The sequence below is a fragment of the Chenopodium album genome, chromosome 16 (genome assembly GCF_948465745.1).
Source record: "Chenopodium album chromosome 16, dcCheAlbu1.1, whole genome shotgun sequence".
NCBI classification, from domain to species: domain Eukaryota; kingdom Viridiplantae; phylum Streptophyta; class Magnoliopsida; order Caryophyllales; family Amaranthaceae; genus Chenopodium; species Chenopodium album.
Window position 1 is genome coordinate 47,173,466 of NC_137849.1, and position 27,990 is coordinate 47,201,455.

The 27,990-nt window shown below is 34.5% G+C and overlaps 2 protein-coding genes across 9 annotated transcripts; one reads left to right on the forward strand and one right to left on the reverse strand.

Moving 5' to 3' along the window:
* The first annotated feature begins 652 nt into the window (after nt 1–652).
* On the forward strand, nt 653–16,991 carry LOC145586762 (flap endonuclease GEN-like 1). Of its 8 annotated transcripts, XM_081643677.1 has the most exons (15): nt 653–1,043; nt 1,571–1,747; nt 2,596–2,766; nt 3,088–3,269; nt 3,365–3,608; nt 4,636–4,756; nt 6,469–6,959; nt 7,181–8,796; nt 8,982–9,031; nt 9,177–9,300; nt 10,917–11,319; nt 11,413–11,466; nt 12,516–12,585; nt 12,826–12,957; nt 16,891–16,991. In XM_081643677.1, exons 1-8 carry the CDS (start codon nt 846–848, stop codon nt 7,424–7,426), a joined length of 1,830 nt encoding a protein of 609 aa, XP_081499803.1. In that variant the 5' UTR covers nt 653–845; the 3' UTR covers nt 7,427–8,796; nt 8,982–9,031; nt 9,177–9,300; nt 10,917–11,319; nt 11,413–11,466; nt 12,516–12,585; nt 12,826–12,957; nt 16,891–16,991. The 8 variants fall into 8 exon arrangements, with proteins under 8 accessions (XP_081499803.1, XP_081499799.1, XP_081499800.1 ...); XM_081643673.1 differs by having other exon boundaries at nt 12,502–12,957; XM_081643674.1 differs by having other exon boundaries at nt 12,516–12,957.
* Nucleotides 16,992–23,529: 6,538 nt separating this feature from the next.
* LOC145585685 (ribosomal RNA small subunit methyltransferase, chloroplastic-like) lies at nt 23,530–27,105 on the reverse strand. Its single transcript, XM_081642389.1, has 10 exons — nt 26,855–27,105; nt 26,547–26,696; nt 26,168–26,224; nt 25,928–26,026; nt 25,194–25,289; nt 24,910–24,994; nt 24,434–24,486; nt 24,247–24,330; nt 24,031–24,141; nt 23,530–23,934 (listed from the first exon to the last, which is right to left on the reverse strand). The coding sequence occupies exons 1-10, from the start codon at nt 27,068–27,070 to the stop codon at nt 23,869–23,871; spliced, it is 1,017 nt and encodes a 338-aa protein (XP_081498515.1). The 5' UTR covers nt 27,071–27,105; the 3' UTR covers nt 23,530–23,868.
* Nucleotides 27,106–27,990: the final 885 nt, after the last annotated feature.

Consider the following 27,990-nt stretch of genomic DNA (forward strand, 5'->3'; position numbering starts at 1 on the left):
GCGAAGGAAGCTCCTGCTCCTGTTGGTTATCATTGAGAAGAGAGATTTATCTAGATATCAACAGCTAATAAAATCAAAATTCAAGACATCGTTGCGACCAAAGGTAGCGCTGATCTCCGACGACGATCTCCGTTGACGATCTACGTGCCACCAAAGGCAGCGATGGTCGAAGGAGATCGGTCATTGAGGGGCGGCGATTGATGAGGAGGGGCTGCGACGGCGGGGCAGCGATGACTGGGGAGCGGCAAGGTGGCTGGACGGTGGGGTAGGGCAGCAAGGTGGTGGTTGGTGTGAGGTTGGTGATGATGAGGGGAATGGGAATGCAAAAGGGGGGGTGGGGGTGGGGAATGAGTGTAGAGGGAAAGTGGGTGAACCCAAAAATAAAAAGGGGTAAAGAGAGTGGGAAAATGTGGCAAACAAACAATAACAAAGGGAATGAAACCCTCTCATTCCCATTCCCTTTGATTATTACCCCCAACCAAACGCCCCCTAAACATAAAACACACATGTAAGAAATATTTGTTTTTTTTTTTTTTTTTTGAGAAAGCTGTAAGAAACATTTGTAAAATTAACTTATTTGAGGAAAATTAAATTAAATTCTTTTAACACAATCCACAAAATTGTTCATCATTGAAAAAAAAGAGGAAAAAAATAAAATAAAATTGTTACCCCTGTCCGACAACTCGTCGTTTGGAATTGTAATTTGGTTCCACGAAAAACACAGACTGAAAAAATTCCATGAAAGATTCTACCTTTATCCAACACTCAATTACCCTCACTCAAAATTCCACTGTATAAGTAATCAAAATTCAAAATTTCTGGGTTTAATTTAGAAACTAAAATTGATGGGTGTTGGAGGAAATTTCTGGGATGCCCTAAAACCCTACGCTCGATATGAGGGTTTTGATTTTATAAGGAACAAGAAAGTTGCTGTTGATCTTTCTTTATGGATTGTTCAACATGAAACTGCCCTCAAATCTTCCCGCGTTCGAAATCCTCATCTACGTCTCACTTTCCTCCGTACAATTAACCTTTTTTCTAAGGTAATTTTCCTTAATTTTGATTTTATTATCTGGGTTTAGACATATTTCCCAATTTTTGAGTTGAATAGAGAATGATCATAACAATGTTGAATGATTTGAATACCCAAATGGCGTTTCTTGTTCAGAATTATGCTATGGTAAGAAATTACATTTGGGGTTTTGTAGTTCTTTCAATTCATCAGTTTTATATTAATATTTGTTATTTTTTGCAAGAAATTATGAGGGTGATTTTAAAATGCAGGAATTTAGGTCTTGTTCTGTTCAGCTTATTTTCACCTATTTAATATATTGAGTTTATACAAGGGTTAATGTAAGTTTAGATAAGTTTCAAATTATAAAAGTTTATGAAAAATAAGTTCAGATAAGTTTTGGTAATTAGTAATAAGGGCAACCCGAATTTGATTTTACTACTAAAATAAGGTCATTAGTTCAATTTGGTTTAGATGTGTGAATACCAGGTGAATAGGATACATCCATAGTTGGTGAAGGTCGTGGTTATTAATTATAGTGCTGCTGAATATTTGCAGTTTGGAGCATATCCTGTATTTGTTGTAGATGGGAAGCCATCGCACTTGAAGTCTAAAGCAAGGATTGCACGGTATTTCCGATCCTCTGGCATTGATCCCAAGGATATGCCTGTTGTGGAAGAGGGTATTTCGGTTGATCGGAACAAGTTTTTTGTTAAATGTGTGGAGGAGTGTGTGGTGAGTAAGATTCTTCACAGTTATTGTTCATAAGGCATTTGTTTTTTAAATTTTTTTTTAGCTTGGCAATCTGAAATTGTATGTGAGTAAGTGTGAACTTTTCCACAAATGTAGCATGCTGTTCTGCGTTGGTAATAGACCTAATAGTGGCTGCAGGCCTGCAACAACAAGTTGCTTATATTAGTGACCTAAATTGCAAGCATTGGAACTGCTTTTATGATGATTATTCTATTTCCATACCTGTGTGTGTGTGAGTTGTATTGTTTCCCTTTAGGAGCAATTAGGGTGCAATATATCCATTTCCTGCAACGTTTAGAGTCATTGCCTGCACAACTTTCTAATTTTGATTATGTGATTGCAATGGACAGAATTAGTTGTATCATTGAACTAGAATTTGGTTCTTATTTGCTGTTTAGTAGCAACCACAATGCCTTCTGGATCAAGGGTATGAGGAAGATAACCCGTAAGGTTGTAACTACAGAGAAAGGCTGCTTTGTGCTTACAATGTGACTCCCATACGGCCATGCTTTACCTGGAAGGAGTCTTATGAGAGGCGTGAGGCACTGGGGTATTAATTTGTTGATATCAAATAAGGCTTCAAATAGCCTCCATTTATCTTATCATCGTGAAACAATTTGGCAGGATTATGTCGTCTCAGGGCTTATCAGCTTTGATTGTCATTATCTCATTAGAATAAAGTTAAATTTTTTACTATTTCTGTTGCAGATTTCATCTAGTACTATCTCAATCGCTGTTGGCTGTAGATTTCATTTAGTCCAATCTCCAATCTCAATTATTTGTTTTGAATGACGAGTTATCTTTTCATAAGTTGGTGTATGCTTTTGCAGGATCTTCTCAAGCATCTTGGTATGCCTTTTCTTAGAGCTAGAGGTGAAGCTGAAGCACTTTGTGCTCAATTGAACATTGAAGGTGCTGTAGATGCTTGCATTACATCTGACAGTGATGCTTTCCTTTTTGGCGCTAAGTGTGTGATAAAACACGTGGATCCTAAATCCACGGTAACTCCTTATCTTGTTCAATGTCTCATATACTCTTTATGGGCTACTTTTTTCTTCACTTTCTTGCAAATGGTCTTTTTTATACCCTGATGACCATTGGGACTGCTGAGCATGGATGTGAGCCCTTATTGTTATTATTCTTTTGATCTGTTCTATTGCTACAGTCCAGTGTATGTTACAGAATATCTTTTTTAGTTTTCTGTCTCTCACTTTTATCTTCTGGCTCATTTTTTTCCCTCTGTCCTTGACTTGATTTGTAATCGCATTGCTTACACTGACCAATTCCAAGTTTCATCGGTTTTGATTTTCCCTTATGTTCAGGGACCATTTGAATGCTATTATGTGGAGGACATCGAAGTTGGTCTTGGCCTGGGGAGAAAACACTTAATAGCTGTTTCTCTTCTGGTTGGGAGTGATCATAATATAAATGGAGTGCAAGGAATCGGGATGGAAACAGCTCTTCGTTTTGTGAAAAAGTATAATGAAGATGAAGTTTTACAAAGGTTTGCCACTAAACATTTTGGTTTCTTCAGTCATTCTTAAGCCAGGCCAATATATATTTGGACATGGCTTTTAATTAGTTGAACTACTGTTACAGGTTAAGCGAAATAGGTTCTGGGCCCATGTTTCCATCTAATGCCAATGTTGGTTCTCCTGGAAAGTGTACAAGAAATTCGTATATGTTGCAGAAATCTAAAGCCCCTCATTGCTCTTTTTGTGGTCATCCAGGCAACAAATCTCTTCATAGACGAGTGCCTTGTGAGTATTGTCATAGCATCACAGGAGTGAATTGTAGTAAAAAGCCTCCTAAGTTCAAATGTGTATGCTCTAGTTGTGACAGGGTAACAATCTTCACTCATCTTGCCCCCCCTTTTAAAAAAAATGTTGAATAATTTTCCACGTGCCAAGCATAGCTTGTCGAAGTTCCGTTCGTATATTTATCTATTTATCTCTCTAAAGAATTTGTGGTAAGCAAAATATAATACAAACATACGAAGTATATACACTGCTTCCTTAAAACTACAAAACTACGCTTTTGCTTTTGCTCTACTTACATACTAACTTTTGATGCCTTCTTGGAGTGCCAAAGCTTAAGTTGGATCAATTAATTTGGTGCCTCCAAGTTCTAAGTGATCCAAACTGATCACTAGTAACAAAATTCAAGGCGAGCTATCGTTTGAGCAAAGGGAAGCATCAAAGTTTATCTTTAAATGATTGGAAGAGGGAGGAGCTATCCAAACTCTACACTTTAGTCTTCAAACTAGAGTTACAAGATTTCAGAAGGGGCATAGTTTGCTTGGATTTATACAAATCAACTAATGTAGTGAATGACCAATCTTTGTACCCATTTTGTTATCCATGGTCATTATTTATGCATAACCTGTGAAAGTTTGTGATGTACGCTAGTGTTGAGTTCATATTATATGCTGTTTATATATTACAACGTGGCATGGTCTCTTATAGGCAACTTGATAATGATTCTTTGTCTTAAGTTGTTTATTTGTTTTAGCCTGTTTTCATAGTTTTATTTTCCATTCCCCCTCTTCTCCTAGCTGTTTCCTGAAGGTGACAGAAGCTCTCCAAAACAAATTTGGAGTTTGGATTAAGTAAAATAGACATGTTCACTTCTTATGTGTTTTATGTTGGAGGTCTCAGTAAGAGCATCAGTTGTGGTTCTGCTAAGTTGCACACCAGAGAGCTTCGACACTTTTTGCACTGTACATGTTCTTGATTTTGTCCACCTAGTTGTTTTTAGTTTTCACTCTTGCATGGTTAGGGCTTCCAGATAGCTACAAGAGTTAACTGACATTTGCATTCAGATTGTCTGATGACGGACTACTTATGCTTTGCCTGCCTTTTGCTTTACAGGATCGGAAGGAAAAGGAACTTAAGAAGAATGAATATTTTCACTTAAGAGTTTGTAACAAGATAGCCATGGAGTGCAATTTTCCTTGCAATGAGATTATTGAAATATATCTGAGAAATGAAGGTGGCACTTATATCGTTTATTCAAATTCTTTTAACTCTATTTAGAAGTGTGTATATGATTGCTGGGGACCTTCTTATCATGTTGTGGGGATAGTGTCTTTTGCATCAAAGAAATCCAGTGAAAAGGAAAGGTTAGAGATGCTAAATTTGGTTCTACTATAACTTATCTATAGTAATATATAAAGAGAAATCTATAGTAATATATAAAGAGAAAGACCTTCTTGGTTGATAAATTAGTCTTTTCCCAAAATACCCTTCTCAATTTGCAAAATTACCCTTCTTAAATTTCAAAACTACATTTTTTTTTTGGTTACCAAAAAAATTTCATCTATATTTACCAGTTACACACCAGCACAGTATACCACAACTGTTCCCACTCAAAATTTCCCCTTAACTACTTTTTTTTTTTTTTTTTTTTTTTTTTTTTTTGATTTTTTTATTTTATAAAATTAGCCTAAAAATAGGGTGCACTCCGTAACAGTTTATTCCTGAATCCCAAACAATGGGGTAACTGCAAATTTAGCCAATCATCTCCATATCATCAACTATCACACGTAATTTCAAAAACGTGCACAAGACTCATAAAGAGAGAAGATGGAGAGAGCTGCATTGCAAAAGAGTTATAACTATCTATACATACCCATGGTCAAATTCTCCCTAAAATAAATTAATACACCAATTCAACCTGTATATGTTGGATAATAAAGAACTCCTCTGAATTCTTTCTTATGAAAAAGAATCTGAATTTGTGGGTAGTTTGACAATTGACACTTGCTCTTCAAAAGCCAATATCAATTGATTTTATTTTGTGAGTCCTCTATTTTTTTTCCACCTATTCTATATCCCTCATGTGCCTTTACATGTTTGTAATTTTTGTGTTTTTTAATTTAACATGTAAATATTGTGTTTTGTACTTCTGTTTTAGTTTAATAAATGAAGTTCTCCTTCGGTAGAAATTGAATTTGAATTTCGGTTGTATTGTTGTAATTTATGGAGTAGTAGTATGCCCCTTTTTTTTTGAAGCATGTTACCCATGTTTTTGCTAATATGGGATTTTATGTGTGAAGAACCATATAGTCTACATTTTTTGTATCAAATATTGTATGAGTATGATTTTGTTTGTTCATAAAATTGTGCCTGGAAATAAGTATTACATACGTTATTATACCTTTTTTTTTTGTTTGTTCAGTTTGACCGACTTCTGTATATGGGTAGTTTGCATAGGTAATTGTTTTGATTTCTGAATAAATTTCTCATATTGTACACACGTAGCGTGTACCTCTTAACTTGTTTTAGAACTTTGTATTTCTATTGTAGGGTATCTTTTTGGAAAAAAAAATTATGTACAATTGATGAATATGCAACAGGCTAGTTACCCCAAATCACATATGGTTGACTTCACAAAGGGTAACTTTAATTGTGATTCAACTTAGCATATTGTTGTAGATGCTATGTGCAAGATCTGTTTTTTTTTTTTTTTTTTTTTTTTTTAAATCCTGGTTCTTTCTGGACTGCTACTCAGCATTGTCAGCAATATTTGCTATATAGTCAATTGTTGTCTATAACACAGTATTATCAGTGATATTTGCTATCTATTCAAATGCTGTTTTTTGAAGATTATATGTGCAGAGTTATTCATGACATTTTTGGATCAGTCACATTGCTTGCTGTTACTGTTGATAATCATCTAGTATCCACCATCTTTGCTTGCAGATATTGCTGAATACAGTGCACATCTCTTGTGGAAAGAACCAGATATTGAAATGTTAATTGATTTTTTGGCGTATCATCTGCATTGGGAGCCATCATACATTCGGCAGCAGATATTGCCGATGCTCTCCACCACTTTTCTGAGAGAGATGGTTTTGAATCCAAGTGAACTTCTCTTGCTTGAACAATATAAGTTTGACTCTATTCAACGTCTAAAAATTAGGTATGGTCATCAATTTTATGTGGTCGTGTGGAGGAGATTTGCATTATCGATGAGCGATGCCAACCATTCAGTACCTTCTGAAGGATATTCTATAACATCCGCTTCTGAATCTGAAGAGACTCAAACAGATGGAACTTGCAATGGTTTGGATGAGTTGCATGTGCCTCAAATTCATGTTGATGGTGAAAGCAGCTTTATACTCACAGATGAAAATTTAGAGCTAGTCCAAGCTGCTTTTCCTGCAGAAGTTGACAATTTTTTGCAGCAGAAGGTATAGCTTTCATGAGTCTCTTCTGATCTGTATCTCCTTTATTAATTATCTTTCAGGTGATAGAGATTGATAGATTTGTTTAATGCTTTTATTGTGTTAGTACTTGTCTTTGTGCATTCATCATACTTTGGTTGCTTATTGTTTAAAGTTTTTGGGAATTGGGGTTTCCCTTCTGGTTCCTCTTCTGACAATATCAATCTTATCTATTTGTCACTTGGCAGGAAGTGAAAGAATCCAAGAGAAAAGTGTCCAGATCTAAGGGAACATGCATAGAGTCACCGTCTCCAAATTCAGGTGGTGTTCAGCTAGCTATTACTGACTATTATCGTTCAAGTAAACCACTAAAGCAGGCTAAAGACAACCAAAATTTGGCTCAAAGTGAAGGAACTGGATGTTTGAAAGAAAAGAGGAAGGCTTCAAGTCCAAGCCTTTCTAAATCTGTGAGACGTCGGCTTTTGTTTAGCTAAATCCCTTCCCTGAAAATCTGTTGTCTTTATTAACTTGTACATATTATCTTTTGTAAGTCCTGGTACCGTGTGCCATGTAGGTTATATTTAAGCATGTTTAATCTGCTTGTGAGATTAGGTAGTGAGCTGGTCTGATGGAAGCTAGTTTCTGCTCTCACTAACACGTTTATAAATTTAATGTATTTGGGTTCTCTTAATCTTATATTGCATGTCTAACTATTTCTGATGTGAGGCAATGCTGACACAAGCAAGCGACTGATTGGCAAGAGCAGGATAAGAAGGAAGGAGAGAATTGCATAGATAAAGTAGTTTGAATGTGTTGTGCTTATTAGAGTGACAGCAAAAGGAATAGGAAGACCATGGGTTGGGGGGGGGGGGGGGGAGGTATTGATAGAGGAGTGTAGTAGTTGCACACCACCAAGGTCTACATGTATACAAGAATTTTTTCCTTTGGAGAGAAGCCTTGTTCAACAGTTGTCTCTCTTTTAGTGCTCTTCTCCATACGAAAATAAGTGTCCACTTAAATAATTTAGACAATATGAAACATTAATGCAATACAAGTATCTTTTTGATTGGATACTAATGCAGTATTTCTTCAGTTTTGAGACATATCATCTTTTTAGTCTGTTTGCATTACTTTTCAGTTTTTAATGCCATTGCTATAACTAACATCTCTGAAAACATTTTTATTATATGATGGAGTAAGGAAATCAGTCACATAATGATTAGACAACATTTGAGTATGGTTGCATACATGTTTTAATTAGTATCAGTATTTAGTATGAAGAAGTAAGATTGATGTTCTTATGACCCTTGAGGTTGTGTTGGTCCTATATTCAAGGATTTGCATGGATTTGCTGCTTATTGGTAGTTTGGATCTCTGATTGTGAATTTCTTTGGTGAAAGCTTGGTAGCATCAGTGGCCAGTATAGGAGGTCCATTACTGCTGTGTCATTGTGTATAATTTTCCAGGTGTTTCTGAACTGATGTTATCTTGTTGATCACTCATTTTTAATATAGGTGGTCTCAAGGAAGTTCTGTCAGCACAAAGAAGTTGAGTGCTTTTCCTAATCTATACCCTTTAAAATATGAGAAGTTGCTACTGTTCACTTATGAGCAGTGTTATTACGATTTTTCCCATTTATTAAATAATTTTTCCCCCTGGTTTTTTCTCCCAGCCATTGCTTTTGAGAAATTGAGAGTCTATGTAATGTACTCCTTTCCTCTCTCCTCCACGGTCCTCCTGATCAACTTCTCCCACAATGTCTCCATGTAATCATTCTCTCTCTAGGAGTTTCTCTTTTGAGCAGCAAAAATGGCAGGAGGTGGACTATCAACAAATGCTTCGTCTTCTGCTAGGCTTGCTAAGGGTAAGGTTTATATATATATATAATTTTTAATCTAATTTGATTTAATTTTCAATCACTTCACTCTGGAGTCCTACGGCTGCCGCTTTTGGCACCGATTTCTTGTCCATTATACCTCTACTACTTTTGAAAGCATTTTTCCAATTCTGCTAAAAAATTAATTTGGATTTCCATTGCTCATACATCAGCCTTCATTGCTGGATTGGAACACGAAAGTATGAAGCTAAAAGTTCTCAAGGTCATTGAAAAATTATTTAATTTTCTGATTTGTTATTTTTTTTAATTGATTTATCGGTGTGACTAATATGTAATAGGTTTTATGGATGTTCGTATTGTTTTTTCCCCCTTTAATTGACTTGGTTTTTTTTTTTATCTATTTGAAGGTTGAATAGAATTGAAAATCAAATTGGAAATGGCAGAGATATGAGTTTTTTTTTTTACTCCGTAGTTGTTTTTGAGTTGAAGCGGCTTCTGAACTTTATCTCCTCCATTGAAGTGATGTCTGAGGTAAGCTGTCTTTATTAATCTCATCGAATATCATATTCACAATTTAGGGCTCGTCGTTAATTTACTTGTCAGTTTGTTTTAGGATTCTTCTAAGATTGAATATTGAACTAATGGTTATAAATAATGAAGTTTTTAAAAAATTGTATGACTGATTTTACTGAGATTTTCGAGCGGGAAGAATTTTATGTCAGGTTGATCGAAAGGTGCTGTTGAACAAATATTCAAATTACTGAATTTTATAATTAAGTTATGACCTGTTTTGTTTGAATCGATGATAAGGTTTGTTTCATAATGATCATATTTTGGTCACTTTTTCCAATTTAGTTTGATGAGTTGCTCTGGGTGCTAATTTTGTTGATCAAGTTGCATTTTTTAAGCAATGTGTTGAATTTTGATTAGTTTATCACATGTATGATTCGGAAGTGTAGGTTTTTTGGCCTGAATTTTTATTGATTTCAGCATTTTGGTTTATTGAATATTATACTCTTTTAATTCTAGTTGAATTCATCATTTTGGTGATTAATATGGTTGCATTTGGGTGTTTTTTGTAGGTTGGAAATCACAGTCTTATTTTATCTTTAATCTAGAGCTTTGTAATCTCCATCTTTATTCTTTACCTCACGATTAATCATGTTAGGGTCAAAGTAGCAACAGTATTTTTCCATTTTAGATGTTGAACTCCCACCTAATAGTGTATAATATTTAGGCATTATTAGGATTCTTCATTCTATAACAATCTGTTTTCTCTACTGCTAACAATAACCTTGTAGCTATTTCTGGGTATGACATTTAGGCAATGTATTGACTGCCATTTAGACATTTAGATTTTTGAGCTTCTTTGTACACAACAAAATACCGAAAGCGAGGGGTAGGGAGAGAATTTAGTTGGTTTTTTAATGCATCAAATCCTTTCCGTGAACACTTCATACATATGTATTGAAGAAATTAATTCATTGGAGCTGTAAATCTGTTGATTAGTGATCAGTTGAGTTGTTGTTTTGTGGAGGCGGTTATGTTGTTTATGCCGAGGAATTTCATTTCGGCATTGCGATTTTAGTATACTATGGGGATACGAGAAAAGAAAATGATTTGATTATAGGAGGAGTATAAGTTCTATCAACAAAAAACCAAAGAACCATGAATTTTTTATTCAGCAAATCTCAAACTGCAAATTTAGCAGTTGTGTAGTTCTTGAACTGAAAGATGTAGTTGAGTCAAAATTAAGCACAAACTGGAGCTTAGTGAAGTAAAATCAAACTGAGCTGAGCCATGTTGGTGTTTGAATGATGTATTTGTGTCATGTGTATGGGGGAACACAAGGTAGTTGCTTCCCACCTTACCAAGTTCCACCACTGATCTTGAATCTGTCCACAGCTATTACAAAATTCTTTCTACAGTTATTTAGAATTAAAATTTAGGTCATTAAGTGGAGGCAGTAAAACAATTGGTACTATACAGTATAGAGTTCTGCCTAAGCCGCTTTTTTTTTTTTAAATTTTTTTTTTTTTATCCTTTTATTTACTGATGCATTGTGCATAGTGGGGTGTATAATATTATGTATGTGCTATCCGAAATATGTCTACTTTCTTATTTTGCCTTTTGTGTTCCTTTTGCAGATTGTATCCAATTATTTGTTAGAGCCTATTTGTTCCCACAAGGATCTTGGTAAAGAAGTTGCGCAATTTTTTTTCAAATAGCAGTTAATTTTATGATAATTAAGGAAAACAAAATGCTAGACATGGTCATGTGTTGGACCTCTTTGCCTCTGCACATCAGGTTTGTCATTATTGCTATCATACTTGCTTTTTCACTATTTTTTTTTCTCTCTGATTGTTGTACTGCTGATATAAGCCTTAATCTTCTGAGTGAATCATTTATTGTCTGTAATCATTTTTTGAGATTATAAGTAATCATTTTTCTTGTATGTGGTGCTCATCAAGGAAGATCTAATTTATATTTATTTGAACAATCTGAAGACTGATGATATTACTTTTCAGTTCTTAACAATTAAGACAAAATGTGAGATGTTATTTATTTATTTATTATTATTATTTTTTTTAAACAGTGTTATTGCCAATAGCTGTATAAAGTAAAAGTTATTTCCTTTCTCAGGTTCAAAATCGTTGTAGCATCACAGTTCAAACTTCAAAGGGTTAAGAGATCCAGGTTAGAGATCCAAAAGCCTTGAAATTTTCAGCTCTTGTTGTGAAATTGACTAAGTTCAGAAACTATAGGAACAAATACTCTAGGTTTGAGCTGTATCTTATGACTGTTATCTTTGTCTGTTGGAACAGAAAAAATCCGTCTGGTCTAGCCTCCCAATATTGAAGTAGAGAGTATTGCTCTAAAACCTGAGTACTTGTAATTGTTCTTAGCTTCTAAAAAATAGGTGCTCAAATTTTTTAGTAAGACTATTATTAAAGGAATTAGGGGATAAACAGGTGTAACACACTTCAATTGAGTTTTTGCTATGATTTTACATGGACTGAATTTGTTAGACTTTTGGCTTAGAACTTGGAGCCAATTTAAAATTTCAAGCTTACAACTGTCCAACAAAGTGTTCTGTTTTGCTTGTTGATCTTATTGTCTTAATCATTTAATCCTAACAGAAGAATTTGCATGCATTTTCCTCAACAAATAGATTGTCCAACACTGAGTTTTTTTTGTTTACTATCAATCTGCTATATCCATTATATTATTCCCAAATGTATGTAATATTTTGTAATGGCCTCTTGATATATATAGCTAAGGGGAAAAGACTGAACTACATATTATATGCTCCCTATTTAACAATATAGTGCTTATCAAATTGATGCTATTACTCTTTTCCTCATTTAACAATGTCCGCATTTAACAACGTTTTGATAACACTGCGTTAGCGTGCAGACCAACAACTAGTAATAAACCTTTTAAATGTTAGAATTTGCCTACTGTTCCTTATGAACAATGTAATGATGATTCTGACTTAGGAGTAAAGTAAATTTACCATTTTGCCCCTATGCTTTACCTGCTTTTCCTCTCTCTTAATTTTCTTTGAAGCTTATTCTGCCTTTTCTATCATCCTTTTCCATCCCCTTGTTTTCATTCTCTTAATCCTTATCTTTGTTTTCCTCTCTGAAACGATGAAATTGCAATATTCTCATCCTCTTATTTTCTCTCTAATTTCTTTTCTCTTTTTCATTATTAAAATTCAATACGAAGCATTGTCAATTTAGGTTGACAGGAGGTCAAGTTGTTATGATGAATTGCACAGAAGAAGAAGATAAATGCTTTGGACAAATTGAGGTGTATGCTGTTTTTTTTTTTTTTTTTTTAAATTTATTTAAATATAACGTTCTTTAAATGGATTATACGAAGTAATTTTTATTTTCTTACTTAGGCTTTAGAATGCATGATACTTGATAATAAGTGGTGAACATTATCTTGGGGTTGGATCAGATTCATAGTTTGAAGCTTAATTATACTCATTCTGCAAATTAATGCTTCTGAATTTTTGGATATGGATTATGGAACGAGGTACTGAAGAATTGGGGGTTTTGTCATCAAGCTTTCTTCCTAAGGTTTCGAAGGTGCTGTTTGTGGGGGTTTCCTGTCTTTCGGTTGGTGACTGAATACTCTATATCACTTTCTCTCTCCTCAATCCCCTTGCAGTTTCAGGTAATTTGCGGACGTAATTTCTTTTCGTAATTTTACTTTGATTTTATGCATTTTGGTCATGGAAGTGAGTTATAAAGGTAATCATTCATAAGTTTGTTGTTAGATTCTGCATGCATATCACTCGTCAGTATCCAAGTTCTATTAGGATGGTCGTGACTTTACTAGTTTGCAAATGGCAGGACTAATGTTCGGCCAGAGTTCCTTGTCTTGTGACTTGTGACTTGTCACATTGTTTATCATTTTATTGTTTTTTATTTTTTGTATTTATGGAATGATTGTGTTTGAATTTAGAAGTTGTAAAATTTCTTGTGCTTGATCATATCTTTATTAACATAAATCAACAACAATCAAAGCCTTAATCCCAAGGATGGGGTTGACTATATGAACCAAGATTTTATCACCAGTACTCACCAACTATGATTCACTTCTTTTATTTCCTTTGGTATATGTTCCTACTTCTTAATGTCCTTTACTCCTTCCAACTAAGGCCCCGTTCTTTAGAGCTGCTCTGCTCTGCTTTGCTCTGCTGAAATCTGCTCTGCTTTGCTCTGCTCTGCTCTGCTGAAATCTGCTCTGCTCTGCTCTGCCCTGCTGAACTTAAAATTAATACTTAATATTGAATTATTATAATAATAATGTATATTTAATAATAATAATAATAATAAATAATTAATACTTAATGATAATAATAATAAATATTTAATAATAATAATAAATAAATAATATTTAATAATAATAATAAATATTTAATAATAATATATAATTAATATTTAATAATAATAATAATATATAAATAATATTTAATAATAATAATAAATATTTAATAATAATAATATATAATTAATATTTAATAATAATAATAATATATAAATAATATTTAATAATAATAATAAATATTTAATAATAATAATATATAATTAATATTTAATAATAATAATAATATATAATTAATATTTAATAATAATAATAATATATAATTAATATTTAATAATAATAATATATAATTAATATTTAATAATAATAATATTATTAAATATTAATATTTAATAATAATAATATTAATAATAAGATAATTAATATTTGATAATAATAATATTAATAATAATAAGATAATTAATATTTAATTATATAAATATTATTAATTATAATTAATATTTAATAATAAAATTTAATGATTATAGTAGTAGTAGTAGTAGTAGTAGCAGCAGCAGCAGCAGTAGTAATAATAATAATAATAATAATAATAATAATAATAATAATAATAATAATAGTAATAATAATAATAGTAATAATAATAATAATAGTAAAAATAATAATAATAATAATAATAATAATAATAGTAATAATAATATTAGTAATTATAATAATATTAGTAATAATAATAATATTAATATTAATGAAATCTGCTCTGCTCGGCTCTGCTCTGCTCTGCTTCAATCTGCTCTGCTCTGCTGAAATCTGCTCTGCTCTGCTCTGCTGTGCCCAGAAGCTCAAAAGAACAGGGCCTAAGTCATCTTTGGCCTTCTCCTGCTTCTTCTGTGATCCCCCTGATCCCGACCCTTTCCTTTCCTTATTGGTTTGTATTTCAACATGCCCAAACCAACGCAATCTGTTCTCTCTCATATTATCGTCAGTGTCCGCCATCACAAGTTACCTCATTATCCTCAGTACACACACTTCTGCCACTCGCGTCTTTCTTATACAATCCTTCCTGAATGCCTGACCCAAATAGCAATGCTGCTTTGATAGCCATTTGATAAAATGTATGCTACAGTCACAATACCCTCCATTTTGGCCAACTAGTTTTAATATTGTGGGGTTTTTAATCAATTTATTCATTCTCCTGCACAATGGACCCAAGGTTTTTAAAAGACTTGCTCATTGGCACCTCCTGACCATCCAATGTTACTTTATTCCCACTTGAGTTCCTCACATTGCTAAAATTACATTCTATGTGCCCATTCTTGCTCCAACTTAGTCTAAACCCCTGTGGTTCTAGATTTTGCCTCAATTGCTCCAAGTTTGCAATAACCCCCAACTTTAGTTTCATTTACCAATACAATATCTTCAAACAGCATACACCCAAGGTATCTCACCTTTGCGAGATCTTGTTCATTTATCCAATATTGTTGCAAAGAGGGAGAACTCAATGCCAACCCCTGGTGCTGTCCAATCATAAGTTGGGAAATCTTTCGTGACTCCCCCTCAATTAATAGGGAAATTATATTTCAAGATGCATAATGAATTTTGATGGACTACACTTATGCACATATGTCATCTATCCTCTTACATGATCCTCTGATTTTGAGGTATTGCTATCTATCTTGTTATGTCCATATTAGAGGGTCCCTTATGACGATTCATGATAGCCGACCCCAAATCATATTGGGACTAAGGCTTTGTTGTTGTTTTGAGCCACCTAGAGCAGTGATGCAGTCTGTTGATGTTACTAATTTTCAAAACTCCCTTCTGTATCCCATACCCCCCAAATATAAAGGAAAAAAAAAACCATGTGTCTGAACTTGAATTGAAAGTACTGATGCTAGCATTGCATTTTGAGCATCTAACTACTTATTTTTCAGTTGTCTAAATAAACATGAGGCTGTAAATCTCACATTTCGATGTGACTGTTGAATGTGGTTGTTGGTGACTTGTTTTTAGCTGATGAATGTTTCCAATTTCAAAACAAATTATTTGGATATACAAGTACAGTGATTAGATTAATGATCATTGTACTTGATACTTAAATTATAACCTTGTTAAACTATCTAGGGTAATATTATCAACAAGAGTATCATGTGTCACAATCTGTCCCTCCTAGGAAGGTAAATATCTTGTCATAACAGTTATTTTGTGAATTAATAGCATTAATCAATTGTGGAAAGTTGATAGTTTTCATTGATTATGGGCTTGTGCTGTGCATGTGGTAGGTTAACAAGTTAACAATGAGAGCTTTACATTTCATATCCTATCCTTTCTTTACAGCATGAGCTTCTTGTTTGTGTTGTTCTTCTACTCCATTCTATTTTGAACATGAAACAGGGCAAGTTCCAACTCTCTTATCTCCTATACCATGTGTTGTGGCACCACGTATCAGGTTCCTCATATCGATTTGTGATTTTGAATGTCCCAAACTCTGTAGAGGCGACCTGGTATCTTTCACCTCTGCCCTAGAAATGACAAATTGAAAAGAAGAAAGACAAGAATTTACACTTAAGGGATGTTTCTCTTCCACAATATATGTGGAAAGAGGGTGGCTGACGGGTTTGGACTGAAAAATCCTAGACTTAGCTTGTTAACTTTTAAGCATTAACCAAGAGAAACGGAGGGGCTTCTACCCCACAAAAAATATTTTTTAAATACAACTAAGGACCTTGGAACAAAATAGCCCTCTTACAAGTAGATAACTTTTTACTAATTGATGTACTCCCTTATTCTTTTGCTATACCATTTGTTTTTTCCATACTTTTTAATGCGCTTCTTTAATTGTCTATTTCTTAATTTCCATATTACAAAATTTATAAGTAACTTTTTGAAAACTACATATTGAAATGATTTTAGCAAGACCCCCCACATGACTGTTTTTTCTTGCATATTGGTGAGAATTCGTGGTTATAATTTGAGCTCTTCAACCGTGACTATAATACATGAGTACATCTTTTGGAAACCGATACTTTGTCCAAGGAAGGGTACCTTGTCATGTGTAAGGGCTTGTCTAATCAAATTTTACCTTCACTACATTTTGTCACGTTTTTCTTTGGAACTAGGACAAGTCTGTTTCTGCCTTATTTAAACACCGTTTGTCGTATTGTTTTTGTTTAGGTGTAACGGAACTGAAAATCTGTTGTGGTTTGTATCCTTTTTGGAAATTAATCCTACTTTGACTTATATGGTAGATTTCTTCAATCAATATGATTTTTTTTTTTTTTACAGCCTAGAAGCTTCCTATCGTTTCAATTGGGAACGTTACTTATACCAAAGATATTACGGCACACTTAAGTCATTTTTAAGGCTCCTAACCCTACATTTATAAGGTTTATTCATCTATATAAACCCTATTCAGCTCCTCATCTCTCAATATAAACATCACATTTTCTTTCCAATCAATCAATCAATCAATCAAAGCCTTAATCCCAAAAGTGGGGTCGGCTAACATGAACCAAATTTGATTATTCCGTGTAGTCATCAACATAAATCTTTCTCCTCCATCCCTTACGATCCAAAACTTCATCCTCACGTAAATCCATGCACTTCATATCCTTCCTCACTCCTTCCAACCAAGTCATCTTTGGTCTCCCTCTTCCTCGTTTAATCCCTCCATGGTCCCACTCTTCCACTCTTCGCACCGGTGCACCCTCGGGTCTCCGTCTTACATGTCCAAACCAACGCAGACGATTTTCCCTTAGTTTATCTACAATGCCCGCCACACCTACTTTCTTGCGAATAACCTCATTTCTGATTCTATCTCTTAAAGTGTTTCCACACATCCACCTTAACATGCGCATTTCCGTAACCTCCATCTTTTTAATATGCTCTTTCTTAGAAGCCCAACATTCTGTACCATAGAGCAACACTGGTCGTATGGCAGTCCTGTAGAATTTTCCCTTCAACTTTAAGGGAATGCTCTATATTTTCTTTCCCCTGCCTCTATATTTCTGCATCCTCTCCTTTCTCATAGTGTTTTTTTGCAGCATGGATACTGAACGTTACCCAAACATCTGCATCTTGCTCGTGGATCCTGATCCTAGATCCTCACAAAATACATTGGCCCTCTTGGTTAATTCGAATTACAGAGGTTTGTACTGAATCATGCAAATTAATCTATTGTTTTCTCATGCACTTATATATGAGTATTTGTTTCTTGATGTTGATAAGATTATTCTCATGAATACCTCTGTGTATATCCTGATGATTTGTCACATTTGACATCGGCGTATAAAAACCATAAATTAATCCATAAATTTATGAATTGATTTTCAGAAGCATCTTTGTGCTGTTTTTTAATTTTTATTTTTTATCCCTTTGTTTTAATATTGCTTTACAAGTTGCTGTATATTTGATTTAAAGTATGAGAAAATCAAATCGATTTAAAAGTAAATCGATCGTGTCAAAAGTAAAGAAAACTATCAATTTGGATTGTTTTAAATTTACAAATAAAACCATAATGTTACGGGTGGCATCTTGAACGTCCGATCTTGGAGATCTAACAATCCAAATTGGTTTTTAGCTCTCATTATGGATTGAGGTGTTTTTAAGAGTATTGAGAGCGTCATATGGGTTTATGTCACAATTTTGAAGATAGGAAATGGATAGATACTTGCTCTATTGCTTTTTATTCTTTACGTTTTGAGTTTTACGGTCACCAATACACATCTTTGACCTAGATATTTTTAATTAAATTTGAGTAAAAAAAATTTGAAAGATATTTTGAATAAATATATTAAAACGAATTTAACACGATTTCGCGTGATTTGTTTTTAATGTTTATAATATTGTGTTTTGTAGTCAAAGATTTTAAAAGTTGACCATAAGAGATAAACATAAAGTCTATTACGGAATGGATAATGGATATTTATTACTACCTCCGTTTCTTTTTAGTTGATACGTTTATTTAGTCTCGTTTGCTAATTCACAAATTGAACCATTAATATTTTTAATTATCGATAAGCAAAAATTTTAAAAAGTTGATATTTTGAAAATATATATCATGATGAATATAACAAGATCTCACATGACAATTTTTTTTTGTTATGTATAAATCACAAAATACGGTTAAAGGAATGTGTGTGAGTATTGCTAAAGTCTAAACGTGTCAACTAAAAAACTGGAGGTGGTATATTTGAAAAAAAAAAAATTAAATCAAAATTGTTTAGTAAATTTGATGAAAAAAATAATGTTTAGGACATTTTCCAATTAATAAGGATGGTACATGTAAATTAGCATAAATTATTCTATGATTCAATTTTTTTAAAAAAAATATATCCGCATCATTGAAATAGTAGTATTATTTTGAAAAGAACAATGATAGTGTTATTAATTTATATATTTTAAATAAAAAAGTTTTATTACACCGTTTTCCGGGTTTATGGCTTAATACTAGTAGAAACAAGGGGGTGTTTGGCATATTTATTTGATGGTGGGATTGAGATCCTAATTGAATTGTTTTGGGTGTTGGGAATAAAATGTGAGATAAGATTTAGGAATAGGAAGGGGCTATTCCCACCATTCTTTTACCATTGGAGGGAGGAGGATAGGTATCAGGTGGATGGGAATTGAATTGGAAATATGGATCCATTTAGCCACTGGTGAATTGGAAGAAGAGGTTGTGAACTTATAGATTATGTACAATTGCTATTTATTCTCGTTACCACTTTTTAACATACCAAACTCCCATTTATGCTTATGAAATGGAACATGTGTATCTCTCTCTCTCTCTCTCTTTTATTTATTTTTATTTTTAATTAATTATATTAATATAACATCACCCCATCTAATCTCCAAATTCTCATTTTTATGTACCTAACAAATCATAATGGATGAATTCTGCCTGAAGCTAGGATTCTGTTTTCCTCTAACTTTGAACTACTCCTGGTAGATGAGATGTCAGTTATGCAGCTGCTGGTAGTGCCTAGCTGGAAGCATAACTCTTTGCTGTGTGGTATAGCAGGATTGTGGGTTTACATGTAGTGATATGGCCTAAAAATATATAAAGCTTGTATTGTTCTTCCTATCACTAGTCATCTGGGATTTTATACTACCTACGTATCATTTTATAGGACCCGAATGTGCTTGCTTTGTTATTTTTTGCTAAATCTTGCATTTGATTTTTCTCATGAATGTGAACCTAAGCTGATTGTCAAATAATAAGTTGATGTTGCTTAGACAGATGTGTGTTGGAAATTCTGGGATTTAGGCTTGGATTGATTGATTGTGTTGGAAATTCTCTTGAAAAGTATTCTTTGAAAAAAATTGCTTTGTAATTTTTACTTCTTCCTCCGTTTTTTTGAGTTCTACTTGGTTACTAAAACTCCAATAATCAAGGAGAATAGGAAAATGATCATTCATATGCCCTTTGTGGGTTCTTTTAGGAAGGGAAAGGTTTAATGGGTCTCATTTTGTGGGGGTGTTGGACCATATAAAGAGGAAAAAAACTGGTAAAATAAGGAATAAGAAATAGTTGGTGGAATTTTAAAAAACTGATTTAGAACAAACTTTAAGAGAATAGTAGGGGTTTTTTTTACATGGGCTGTAAATGATCAAAATTTGTTCTGATTTGAGACTCCTAAATTCAAGTGAATGTACATTAAGTTTTGGAGATTGTGGTTGTTTCCATTCTTTCCTCCATAGAATCTTGCATATATTACCATCACCTCTTTATTGGCATTTACTGAGTAGTTGCCTTCTTTGGCTGCACCACTAGTTGTCACAGCTTTCCAAGGAGCAGATGCTCTGGAGACGTTGAAAAAGAAGAAACGGAAGGTTGACTTGGTGTTGATGCCCACCAAATTGCCCGATATGTGCACTCTTGAGGTTTTAGACATCCTAAAGAGCAAATATAAGATGGCTGTTGTCAGTAAGTGCCAGTTTCACTTCTTTTCAATGTGTATGTGAAAATCTTTTCTCACTTAATTGTTGCACTTTCTTTAGTGCTTGTTGATACTGATCAACCATCTGCTAAGGAGGAATTTCTTTGGAATGGAGCAATGTTCTGTTATGAGAAGCCACTGGACTTGACGAGTGCTGCAACCTTGTGGCAGCATGCTTTTGTAAAGGAAGTAGAACTTCTCAGACAATCCCGTAGATCCCCAAGATCAGGTGTGACTATTAATGATTCTGTGAAGATCCATGTAGCAAAGAGAAAATTTGTAGGCTCGTCTTCATTTACTTGGACACCATATATAGAGAATATTTTTCTTGGAATTGTTCACAGTTTGGGAGTTTATGGTAAGAATCTAAATAAGAATTTTAAATGATGCAATTTTTTATATGATTATGTTTTAATGTTTTTACTTTGACGTTCAATCCAGATGCTGATCCATTAGAAGTTCTTCATCGCATGCATGTTCCTGGGCTCACTCTGGATGAAGTCACTGACAAACTGCAGGTTTGTTTCTGTTGTAATATTGGTTGCAATTTGTCTATGCATGTTGTAGAAATGGCTGAAAATTTGCAAGCCTGCTGCTCCTTCAGACTCTTTGTTTTTCAGAATAAATTTTACTTGAAAACTTAATTGCTGTTGGTGTGTGGTTCAATGTTGTAGGAATATCAAGCAAGGCAGAATAACCCGGACTATCCCCCTATTCCAATGCGTATTATTGAGCTGAATGGTCGCAACCAACTGATGGGCCAAAACATCTATACCAATCCTGGACAGGCATTCGCCCATGAGCAAGGTATTCTGCAGAATCCTCATCAGGATCAACTGAACAGAGCTAGAGCTTACGAAATCCCGACACCGCCATTGGCACTGGTGACTTCAGTGCCGTTTGTGCCTCATGTGCCTAACATGCCCCAGCTGCCTCAAGCTTCAGTTCCTCCAGCAAACACAGCTCAGAGGCTCATTCTACCGCCATGGCCTCCTGCTCCTACTTACCTACCTTCATCGAGCGTGGCACCACCGGCACCTGGCCATGGAGAGGATGAGGGCAAGCTTGGAGGTTAAATTCAAGCCGTCAGTTCTTCCCCTTAATAATTATTTTCAATAAAATTGACTTGGATGTTTGTCAAACCTTGATGAAACTGCTGGCTGAAATGCCCTTGTCAGACAATTTGATGTTTTTTTTTCTGTTGTTGGAAGTTTGGCTGCAAACTTTGAATAATTGCTTCCCGGTATTGCTTTCATTTTCTATGATGCAATGGTTTTTTTATTTCTTTCTATTAGAAATATGTGTGTTTGTGTGTGCTGGGCTTGGTTGCAAGACTTGCAACTGTTGCAAGGTTTTTATGAAAGTTGAATTCCAGTTTCTTATACCCTGTGTTGGGTACTCTCTACAGGTAAAGATGTTTAGATCGTTGATCTGAATTCCGAACTACAGTTAAATCATAATCATATCATTTAAGCTTGTCGAAATGATGTTCTTATTTGGTGATTTAAAAATTTCATTTTGATGTTTTTAATTCTCTCTTTGCACAGGATTAAAATGTTATCATAGTTGCACTTGCTCATTTGGAAAATATGAGTGATTACTTAAACACTTATACAGAGTGCGTTAAACAATTTCTGCCGTACATCACTTGCTCATCGTATTAGCCCTAAGATACAGATACATTAGGCAGGAAGTGTTTTTACTTGAGTTTGCTTGTGCAAAATTTACAACATAGCAATTTTCCCTCTCTCAAAACAAGTGAAATCATAGATTGACTTTTGGATTATTCATCTCTTGACATTGAGTTAAACTTTTAATACCGGTAATTTTTAGTACTCTGTAATATACAACTAAACATATTAACCTGTATCGGTCAAATTGTTACACTTATACAACTCCGTATAACGAAGCGAGTAACCAGTAACCTAATCACTGTATGACTCCAACAAATCCCCATGGTCCAGGACTCCAAGCCTCCAAAATCCGAAAACATTCAAAGATCTTTCCAGAACTCTCCAAATTTTGGTGAAAAAACCACAAAATTTCTTCATTACCATCATCTTCTTCCTCACACAATCAAAACTCCAGCAACAATGGAGAACAGCAACAACATGGTTACAGATTTACAACAATCACAACAACTATCAGAGCTAATACAATCACTCGAACAAGCTACTTTAATGGCGAAACAACTTCCGGCAACCTCCGACACCGATCACCACCGCCTCATCTTCTCTTCTCTCTCATCCGCTCAACTTTCTCTCTCCTCCTTCCTCAATGTTTACAGCAACAATCTCGCCGACAATTCTGTCTCCTCCGCCGCCGTCGCCGGCGATGAGCCGATGGTTGCCGCTGACGACGGCGACGACGAGCAGAACTCGAAGGATTCATCGATGGAAAGAGTGGAGGAGAAACTAAGAGATATGCTTTACATTCAGAATAAGCGGCCGAAGCGTCCGCTTTCGCCTTCGTCTATTGCCGCCGTAGAAAGGCGGCATTTGGAGGAGAGAGAAATAGTTGAAGTTCCTAGTGATGTTGATCCTGTTGCTATTCGGTTGAGGAATTTGGACCTTGTTTATCAATTTCATGGCTAAACTTAGTTTTAGTTTTAGGATTATATTTAATTGTAATTTAATTTTGGTGACAAAATATTGCATTTTTGGAGCAAATAAGTGTAAATTAGAGCTTGTATCACAATTTTCATGGAAGACTTTGATAGTTTGATTATTAGTGTGATTCTTCCTCCATTTTTTGTTCTATAGAATTGCTAATTACTTTGATTAGTACAGAGTATTTGGTTTGGAAAATTTCTCTAATTTATTATGCCTACAAATAAAACGGGTTATTAACAATACGTAAATAACAGACCACAATTGATTTGGAGTCGTCTCGAAGAAACTAGCTACAATACTTTGAAGTACATTGTAAAATCGAGGGTAAAATAATGTTTGCAAGGTTTTGACTTTTGAGTACATGTAATAGACTGTAATCAATTGATTGCTGATAATTCATAATTGTAGCTTACAAAATGTAGGAATCAACAAATGAAATATACGATTGATTAGGCATACACCAAATTTTACAACACTTTATGCTTGAGCTCCTATATTTGAACTTAATCAGGAATTGCAGATTATTACAGTACCAGATTATACCCTCTATTTCAAGTGTTCAACCTGTAGCAGCCCAACGTTTTTCCTACGTAGAATACAACTCTGATCAGTGATCACTACTTTGTACAACAGATGTTGACTATTCTCAAAAGATTTCAATAACTAACGCGCTATGCTTGACTGCTTGTTATAATTGTAAAAGCGTGAACTTGTCAGGTATTCACGAGGGAGTTGTGAAGTTTTACAAAATCATCCAACGTTAGCTCCTCTGGTCTTGACTGCTCAAGCATGATTTTGGAGAAAGCATTACAATGAAATTTCCATTTAATAAGTGGGTGCTGACTAAAAGAGAATTGTGTGCAAGTATTACTTACTGTAGCTGGAAGACCCACAGTTCTTAAAGTTTCTTCAATCTCTGAAGGTGTGCATAAGTGTTGAAGTGTATTCCTCAACATCTTGCGTTTTCCATTGAATGCAGAATTTATCTGAGACCCAGTAGCAGGTTTAATTATTGAATTGCAAATTTATCAGACCACAAGCCAAAATTCAAAAGTAAAAATAACTCAGAGCATAAAGGATGAAGAAAAAACCAATGAGAAGAAGCTTTTGACTGATGGAACAGAGGGATAGTCTGACGGTTGCTTGAGTTTGAAGGAAACAACAGCACCGTCGACCTGCAGGAAAACATAATCTCTATATTAGCCTGAAACAAAGAAGCTACATTTTCTCCCAGTGAAGGAATACAAAGTTACTCAGCATTCATTTGTTCAAGCTTACCTTGGGTTGAGGAAAAAAGTTTGCCCTTGGAACTTGAAATTTGTACTCTGGATCTAGGACAGAAAAAAATGACAATAGTTCAGTTTTGCATGGCATAATAATTACGTTTTCATTCCACACTGAATAGCAATCGTTGCATATTACACACTAATCCAAGTTCACATACAATATGATATCCATGATTCCAAATTTTGAGCATAGTTGCTTATAATTGAACGATTAACCATCTAAAGGCTTATCTAATTATCTCCATTACACCAGTGATGCCCAGACTAGGAATTATTGCCATCAACAAGACATGCTTCAGCAACAACATGACATGTGATCATTCATTTAATTAACTTTTCTGTTGTCCCTAATGATAAAGGAAAATTAATCAAGACCCAACTTGTTCTATCTGCAGTGATAGCCATTTTTTAATCCACCTGTGTGACTGTCAGGCATATACATGACAAACATGAATTTGAGCCCTGTACCTGAATAGAATTTCACAAATATGTTTATAGGCCTGTACTCTGATGATCTTGAAGATGGTTCCACCAACCGTATAGCTGTCTCATCCTGAAAAAAGACATGGAGTAGAGTTCATGATTAGAATATACTTCGTATAAACAAGCCTTCATAAAGATGTGATCGATGATAATAGTACTATCTATCAAACAGTTGAAAACTGGTGGAAAGGCAAGGAACTAGGTCTTTTAAGATGTTCAGAAAGTTCGGATAGCAAAAAATGAAAAAAAAAGAGAGAAAACATAAAAACCTGAAGTAATAGAACAACTTCTGAAAATATGTCACCCATAGGAAGAAGCTGCTTCACCACATCTTTACTGATGTTGAAAGGTATATTTGCCACAACCTGAAAGCGAAAGCAGTCTGTTTATGATAGCATATACTACTTCATGACCATTACAATTGCATGGATAGAAGGAAAGCTTAAACAATCCCTGAATTCATTGTGAACAAAAATTAATAAAAAGAAGTAACTTTACTCAAAATCTCAGACTCCAATAACAAGAACAACTTCCAAAGAAATCTTTATTCTTGTTTGAACAGCAGGAAATACCCAAGGTCATTCAACACCTCAAGACTCAAAAACAGCAGGTCACATGCCAAGAGAATGAGCAATTTGAGAGCTGAGAAGAATCAATAATTCATTACTCTCCTGAATTCTTAAAGAAACACCAGCAATTTGTTCTACCTCATAAAGAAGCACAATAGTAACCCATAAGTCAGCGAAACAAGGATCCCACAACTAGTACATCAGTGCTGCACATGTTCATATGTGTTTCATAAACAATAAAAGTCCATGCGTGTTTCATAAATAATATAAGTCCATGTGTGTTTCATAAATAAGTAATAAAAGTCCATGTGTGTTTCATAGACAATAAAAGTGGTTTTCATAGGCAGTATTCAATGATTTTCAAACAAAAATCTTCTACATAGGTAAATGACACAAAGGAAAAAGCTAATCTGCATATATGAAAGTGAGCTTACTTTGGCATGCCTTGTCCCTGTAACAGCTAAATTTTTACTTTCCAATAACGATAACATGTGGGATCGGATATGACATTTTGTGAAGTCTTCTTGAATAACCTGCATATGAGGATGGAACATGGGAACCAAGGACTCTGAGATTAGGATAGATATATTAAGATGAATACGCATGTATATTACTACACTAGACCAAGGTATAGCTTTGTATAAAAATTCGTAAAACTCTTGATTCTGATATACCATTAGGCGGCCTGTATCTGCAAACCGTTCCTGAACTAGAGAAGCCATGTGTGGATCCTAAATCATATGCATATCACAAAAGCAAGGAGTCAAAATCCAAGAAAAATAGCTGTTGTTTCAATTGTCAGTTATGTGTCAAAACTCAAAGAACCATTCTTGTGCCAAATTAAGAAAATAGCAAAGTCCATAAATATTACACATATGTATAGTACTGCATCCCTATCAATACAAAAGAAGGCGTAAATTTATGAAGGAAAAGGCTAGTTTTCAAATGAACTGCAATCAACTACAAAGAAAAAAAAAATCATCTTTTATGACCAATGTTGATAAATTACACAGAATTGCATATGAAACAAAATGCTGAATCCAATTTGATAACCTTTTCAATTGCCAGAACAGTAGCACCAGCATCAATAAGAACATTGGTCAAGGACCCGGTACCGGGACCGATCTCAAGTACCAAATCCCCATCTTTTACATTAGCAACAGCAGCAAGCTGATCATTGATGGTAGAATTCAACATATAATGCTGAAAAAGTAACACATACAAAGAATGATCAGCAAGTGTTCGACGAAATGCCTGAATGAATTTCATGAACTACAACCCCACCATTTCAAATATAACTTGTTACCCATAAAACCCAGTTCTTCCAATATAAAAAGGGTTAAAGAAAGAAGCTAAATTACCTGACCAAGAGATTTTCTGGGAAAGCGTTTTCTGGAATTGAGAGCTTTGAGGGTAGCATTGTAATCATCTGGGTTTGCAGCACAGACTATGAATAAGGATTTTCTTCGGTTAGGCAATCTAGTTAAGGTAGTTGAATACCAGGAATTTTGGTGGATTTTGGAGGTTGAGGTAACTGGTATTGGATTTGGCGGGAAGGACTGTAGTGAGGACAACATTGTTCTTTGTTTGGTGAAGAACTAAAGATCAGAAAGACAACTGCAGACGACATAGCGGATTGGAGTAAGTTAGCTGATTAGACCAGCCAATCTCTAATTTTGGTGTTTGGTAAGGAGCGGTTTCAAAATAGCGTTTCGGAGACAAATCCGCTAATTTAAAAACGCTACTAAATCCAGCACTAGCCACCCATACTGGGTAGTGGGTTATACTTAGGCCTGTACAAAACTATCCGAGAATCCGAGAATCCGAAAATCCGAAAATCCGATCCGTAACCGATCCGAATTTTAGGATATCCGATCCGAGTTTTCATTTCGGATCGGATATCCGATCCGAAAAATCGGATATCGGATACAATTTCGGATACTAATTTTTTAATTTTCGGATATCCGATATCCGAAAAATATCGGATATCGGATATCGGATATCCGATATCCGAACCGATATCCGATAATTTAAAGGGTAAATATTGAAATTAGATATATTTTTAAAAAAAAAAAAAGAATATTTCCTAAGACCAATTAAATACCAGTCACACTTACACGGTCACACCTTACTCACTTTCAATCTCACTAAAGTAAAAACCCTAAATTCATCCCCTTCTCTCTCTATGCTCAGCCGTCACCCTACCTTTCATAGCCACCGTTTACCGGTCGGTGGCCACCGTTATATGCCCATATCTCCTTCACAAGAGTTACGCCCAGATGACCAGATCTCCTCTCCTTCGACTCGCATTTGCTCGTCAATTTTATTTTAATATTTGTTGCGAATTTCGTTTTTTTGTCTAATTTTTTCTAGTCTTTGTGAATCTCCTTCTTGTATTTGTGTTAATTTCGTTTTTTTATCTGAATTTTTTACATAAATTTGTTGGGGATTACGATTTTGTATGGTTTTGTGATATGATAAATTTCCTGAGTTGATA

Bases quoted from the DNA above. Each gene is read 5' to 3' on its own strand.
- LOC145586762 (XM_081643670.1), top strand. From the start codon at position 846: ATGGGTGTTGGAGGAAATTTCTGGGATGCCCTAAAACCCTACGCTCGA. The intron at 1,748-2,595 runs GTGAGTAAGATT...ATGCTTTTGCAG, and splicing joins AATGTGTGGAGGAGTGTGTG to GATCTTCTCAAGCATCTTGG. The intron at 3,270-3,364 runs GTTTGCCACTAA...CTACTGTTACAG, and splicing joins GAAGATGAAGTTTTACAAAG to GTTAAGCGAAATAGGTTCTG.
- LOC145585685 (XM_081642389.1), bottom strand. From the start codon at position 27,070: ATGTTGTCCTCACTACAGTCCTTCCCGCCAAATCCAATACCAGTTACC. The intron at 24,142-24,246 runs GTTTTTTCTTCA...ACTGGGTCTCAG, and splicing joins TCAAAAGCTTCTTCTCATTG to ATAAATTCTGCATTCAATGG. The intron at 23,935-24,030 runs GTAAGTAATACT...ATGCTTGAGCAG, and splicing joins CTGTGGGTCTTCCAGCTACA to TCAAGACCAGAGGAGCTAAC.